General features: G+C 47.8%; 1 protein-coding gene across 1 annotated transcript; it reads right to left on the bottom strand.

Annotated features, from left to right (window-relative positions):
- Positions 1-422: 422 nt before the first annotated feature.
- LOC139424245 (actin, cytoplasmic 1-like) lies at positions 423-4487 on the bottom strand. The gene is made up of 6 exons (XM_071175925.1): positions 4426-4487; positions 3088-3212; positions 2537-2776; positions 1560-1998; positions 1266-1447; positions 423-1124 (listed from the first exon to the last, which is right to left on the bottom strand). Exons 2-6 carry the CDS (start codon positions 3208-3210, stop codon positions 981-983), a joined length of 1128 nt encoding a protein of 375 aa, XP_071032026.1. The 5' UTR covers positions 3211-3212; positions 4426-4487; the 3' UTR covers positions 423-980.
- Between the last annotated feature and the right edge of the window lie 1879 nt (positions 4488-6366).

Raw genomic sequence — 6366 nt, 5'->3', positions numbered from 1 at the left:
AAATTTCATCCGAAAAGGTCTCGTCTGCTGCAGAAATGTAATATGCAGGGAGAGCTGTATACTGTAGCTAAGTAATACTAAGTGTGTTGTGTAGGAAGCGGTTAGTAGCCCATGTGCCTCACCCTAATAATTTGGCCTACTGTTCTGACTTGGTTCTTTACTTGACTATAACCTGTTTGTGAGAAGTGTAATATTGTAAGAGCCTTCATTTCTCCTACGGTTCTGACTTGGTGTACAGGGAGAACACTAATAACAGACCATGTTGTGAATTCTGTCGCTGTACTTCACAGGGCAGGAAGGCAGAAGGAGCGGGATGTTACCAAAACAGACGGTACCCAGTACAACCGGATCAACACCATGGAGGAAGGCAGAAGAACACCCATTTCAATAGACATGGAGGAAGGCAGAAGAGAGAACAACCATTTCAATAGACATGTGCACTTTATTAGTTGTGTTGGTCCACAACAGGAGCCCCCTGCCCCACCCTACACCCCCCCAGAGAGAGGAACACCTCTCAGAATGGTCAAACCTCTTCTTGCATAACAACAAACTGGACCATGTATCGATAAGACAGAAAATACAAAAACAATATTGTTTTTATATCAATTAAATCATTTACATTAAGCTTTCCCCCCTCCACACAAAGCCCCAAATACAGCCCTATCCCCTAGGTAATGCACTAGATCCCTATGGGCCCTGGTCACTAGCGCACTAGGTAGGGGATAGGGGTGGACAGCAACACCTCCATAGAGGTCAATAAGGTGGTGGAACATAAACATTAGACTGTAACTAACAGGACATGTGGAGAGTCATGACCGTCAGACAACATCACATCCTGTCCATCCAGCCAAACAGGGAGGCTCTCAGACAGACCGACCGCAGGAGAAGACACGCCAGTGGAGGGGGAGATCTGACAGGCAACACCGACAGAGTCTTCATTGGAATGGGAAGGAGGAGAGAGTCTGTACGGGTCGGGTTGTTTAGAAGCATTTACGGTGGACGATGGAGGGACCAGACTCGTCGTACTCCTGCTTGCTGATCCACATCTGCTGGAAGGTGGAGAGAGAAGCCAAGATGGAGCCTCCGATCCAGACAGAGTATTTACGCTCTGGAGGGGCGATGATCTGGAGGAGAGACGGGGGAGGGGGAACACATTAACATGAGTACAGACCTTCACACTGTAGTTGTAGCATCAGGTAATGCTGCTAACTACAGGAGGAAGCAGACCAATGGTTCAGAGACGTGGACTTGGTTTATTTAGTCACCTTGATCTTCATGGTGGAGGGGGCCAGAGAGGTGATCTCCTTCTGCATCCGGTCAGCGATGCCGGGGTACATGGTGGTTCCTCCGGACAGCACCGTGTTGGCGTACAGGTCCTTACGGATGTCCACGTCACACTTCATGATGGAGTTGAAGGTGGTCTCGTGGATACCGCAAGACTCCATACCTGGAGAGAGAGAGGAGACAAAATGGCCGTCACTACGGGGCAACCGCAACACAAGATGGCTGCCAGATGGACACGGATCAGCTGATCCAGAGAGGTTAGTTAAGAGACTCACCGAGGAAGGAGGGCTGGAAGAGGGCCTCTGGGCAGCGGAACCTCTCGTTGCCGATGGTGATGACCTGTCCGTCAGGCAGCTCGTAGCTCTTCTCCAGAGAGGAAGAGGAGGCAGCGGTGCCCATCTCCTGCTCAAAGTCCAGCGCCACGTAGCACAGCTTCTCCTTGATGTCTCGTACGATTTCCCTCTCGGCCGTGGTGGTGAAGCTGTAGCCGCGCTCCGTCAGGATCTTCATCAGGTAGTCTGTGAGGTCGCGGCCGGCCAGATCCAGACGCAGGATGGCGTGGGGCAGAGCGTAGCCCTCGTAGATGGGTACTGTGTGGGTCACGCCGTCACCGGAGTCCATGACGATACCGGTGGTACGGCCAGAGGCGTACAGGGACAACACGGCCTGGATGGCCACGTACATGGCAGGGGTGTTGAAGGTCTCAAACATGATCTGGAGACGAGAGAGGAGAAGGGGGACGTGAGTCACAGTGCTGGAGGACTACAGTAGAGACAGGAGTCACAGCACCCAGTAGAACATGCTGACCAGTGAGTCACAGTGCTGGAGGACTACAGTAGAGACAGGAGTCACAGCACCCAGTAGAACATGCTGACCAGTGAGTTAGAGGGAAACGGTCATTAGTGAAGAAACACAGCAGCCATTCCTACATTATGTAACGTCAATATAAACCACTAGAGTAGCGCATTCACAGCACGGCCCTACAGGTTAATCTAGGCGGCCCTACAGGTTAATCTAGGCGGCCCTACAGGTTAATCTAGTCAGTCCAGCAGTCAGCAGGGTGCAGAGAGGCAGAAGAGACCTGGAGCTTCCAGAGGGGTGACAGATCAGCTGTAAGGACAGAGGGCCTGGAGGAGAGGAAAGGAAGGGGAGAGGGCAGAACTGAACAGTGGAGGAGATGGGGCAGAACTGAACAGTAAAGGAAGAAGAGAGGGCAGAACTAACCAGTAAAGGTGGAGGAGAGGGACATTACCTGAGTCATCTTCTCCCTGTTGGCTTTGGGGTTGAGGGGGGCCTCGGTGAGCAGGACGGGGTGCTCCTCTGGAGCCACCCTCAGCTCGTTGTAGAAGGTGTGATGCCAGATCTTCTCCATGTCGTCCCAGTTGGTGACGATGCCGTGCTCGATGGGGTACTTCAGAGTCAGGATGCCCCTCTTGCTCTGAGCCTCGTCTCCCACATAGCTGTCCTTCTGGCCCATCCCAACCATCACTCCCTGGAGACACACTCAGGTCAGTGACAACGTACTCCACGGAATGTTAAGGCTGATCTACAGTATTAATGATGTTGATTGGAACGGACCTTAACGTTAATGTTGCATAGCAACAGAACATTAAATTACATGTTATAATATTCTACAGGGAACCATACTAGTGTACTACTACACAATGCAGTCAGTGTAATGTTGACTAGAGACAGAGTCAAATGGTGACAAACATTAGTTCCAATAGCAATGTAACAGTTTTCACATTCAGTATAGCAGATAAAGTTGGTATATTTCAGTTAAATAGCCGAGTTAAATATTACCTGATGTCTGGGGCGACCCACGATGGAGGGGAACACAGCCCGAGGAGCATCATCTCCTGCGAAACCGGCCTTGCACATACCGGAGCCGTTATCAACGACCAGGGCGGCGATTTCATCTTCCATTTCTGCACCGGGAAGAAAAAGACAGAAATGAGACTGACGTCTTTACCGGGGTGCGCCGCCTGCCTGTCACTATTGAGTTGAGCTAGTGTACTATCGGTGAATGACCGCTAGGTGGCGCTGAACAGCAACAGTCCAGACCATTCACCCACAGCGTTTACACAACCAGTCAATTTGCTTTATCGTAAAAATGCATGAACTAAAGTGGCTTTTGAGGCTTAATTTAAGGTTCAGCATAAAGGTTAGTCGTGTAGTTAAGTTGTAAAACTAGAGAGAGTAGAAATAAACGGAGTTGATGACTCGCACCCAGACAGCGCCTCTAGACAAAAGGCTGTGTGTTTTCGGCCGAGGCGTCGCCATATAAGGCAATAGATGGAGCGTCCCCTGACATGTGTTGGTCTGACAGAGGCCACTCCCTGGTCCGGGATAAACAGCCAGACAATAACCCAGGCTAGGTCACAGCTATCCTGAATAAGGTTACACAAGGAGAGGCCACTCCCTGGTCCGGGATAAACAGCCAGACAATAACCCAGGCTAGGTCACAGCTATCCTGAATATGGTTACACAGGGAGAGGTTTCCGTGCTTTCAGATCACACTAAATGCCCATATGTTTTAGGCTTGTAACGTGTGAAATGTTTCCTATTAAAAAAAAGACACATTGACCTCCAAAAAGCACTGACTAATCTGAGCCAAATAGTCATAAAAATACTCAACAAGTTACTCAACATAATCATTGACACATAGGAAGTCAATTACCTCACTTTTAAAAACGAGTCAACAGCCTGACTAATGCATGTGAACTTTAACAGATATCCTTAACCCTCTCAACAGGGCGAGTTTTAAACAAGTCAATCTCCATTATTGGGGAAACGGTCAAAATGTTTTGTACAACCGGTAGCAGGTCATTTCAACAGTGGGGGAGACCTACCATTAAACTACTTTAAATTTACACTAAATGTCAACGATACGACAGACCCCGGTTAACACACCCACTCAGATGTTGAGCTAGATAAATCAAATATATATAAATTACATTTTAAAACATTCAGAAAAAAAATATTTAAAACCCTGTGTAAACTGACCGACGACAGCTAGATAGGAGCATTCACTGAAAACGATACAAGTTAACCAGATAACTTACTTAACTAGTTGTCTACGTTGAAATTTAACAATTAAACATGAATAACATTTTAAAAACACAGTATTACAGCTCTTACCTGTGTTTTAGTGGGGAAAAGTTACCGGTGTTAATCAGATAAACTGTCTCTATTCTCCCTTCTTCCTGCGCAGTGAGAAGCGTAATGAGGAAGTGTTGCCAAGGCTCCGGGTTTTATATCCGTATACGTCGCAACCCCCCTCTATCCATATAAGGCAAACTTTCTGCAGGGCTGCTCCTGATTGGTCGAGGGTGCATCCACTCGGATTGAACGCATTGTGCCACACTGGGCCTCTGCATTGAAAGCACTTGTTTCAAAAGGAGGCAAAATAAAGTGTAGGCCCTTTAATTAATATAACGTTATTAACTACTATACACAATATAACGTCCTAGCTAACATTACAAGGTCATTGATTAGGATAGGTGTCATCGTATTCAACGATTGGCATAATTTATGTATTATCAATAGTTTCTGTCATGGCCACCGTGATTATGGTTAAACTAAGGCGATAGTTAAAGTTAGATATCTAACGTAGAGTGGGTTCTTCCTTTGAAATGGAAGTAGGTTTTGTATTGGTAACCTACTTAAAGATTCAATGTTACAGCTACAAGGTAACTGTAGTCAGGTCGTGATGCGGGGACAATGCAAGGTCCAGCTAACATGTGAGGAATGGTGTTGGTGTAATTTGAGTCAGTGTAAATCTTTGTGGTGTATATACTGACATTCCAGAGGCCCAGGGTCGTTAGGCCCGCTGCCCGCTAGCCTGATAATTAGCTTAACCGGTGTTAAAAACAGAGCCCACATCCCCTACTAGCATGAGACAACACACATCCCTCACTAGACTGAGACCACTCACAACCCCCATTAGACTGAGACCACTCACAACCCCTACTAGACTGAGACAACACACAACCCCTACTAGACTGAGACAACACACATCCCGTACTAGACTGAGACAACACACATCCCCATTAGACTGAGACAACACACAACCCCTACTAGACTGAGACAACACACAACCCCTACTAGACTGAGACAACACACATCCCCATTAGACTGAGACAACACACAACCCCCATTAGACTGAGACAACACACATCCCTACTAGACTGAGACAACACACAACCCCTACTAGACTGAGACAACACGCATCCCCTAATAGACTGAGACAACACACAACCCCTACTAGACTGAGACAACAAACAACCCCTACTAGACTGAGACAACACACATCCCCTACTAGACTGAGACAACACACAACCCCCACTAGACTGAGACAACACACAACCCCCATTAGACTGAGACAACACACAACCCCCACTAGACTGAGACAACACACAACCCATACTAGACTGAGACCACTCACAACCCCTACTAGACTGAGACAACACACAACCCCCACTAGACTGAGACAACACACAACCCCTACTAGACTGAGACAACACACAACCCCCATTAGACTGAGACAACACACAACCCCCTACTAGACTGAGACAACACACAACCCCTACTAGACTGAGACAACTCACAACCCCTACTAGACTGAGACCACTCACAACCCCTACTAGACTGAGACAACACACAACCCCTACTAGACTGAGACAACGCACAACCCCCACTAGACTGAGACAACACACAACCCCCATTAGACTGAGACAACACACAACCCCCACTAGACTGAGACAACACACAACACGCAAACCCTACTAGACTGAGACAACACACATCCATCACTAGACTGAGACAACACACATCCCCCACTAGACTGAGACAACACACAACACACATCCCCCACTAGACTGAGACAACACACAACACACAACCCCTACTAGACTGAGACAACACACAACCCCTACTAGACTGAGAGAACACACAACACACAACCCCCACTAGACTGAGACAACACACATCCCCTACTAGACTGAGACAACACACATCCCCTACTAGACTGAGACAACACACAACACGCAAACCCTACTAGACTGAGACAACACACATCCC

Source organism: Oncorhynchus clarkii, chromosome 13 (assembly GCF_045791955.1).
Source record: "Oncorhynchus clarkii lewisi isolate Uvic-CL-2024 chromosome 13, UVic_Ocla_1.0, whole genome shotgun sequence".
NCBI classification, from domain to species: domain Eukaryota; kingdom Metazoa; phylum Chordata; class Actinopteri; order Salmoniformes; family Salmonidae; genus Oncorhynchus; species Oncorhynchus clarkii.
This window is presented reverse-complemented; position numbering and strand designations above follow the sequence as displayed.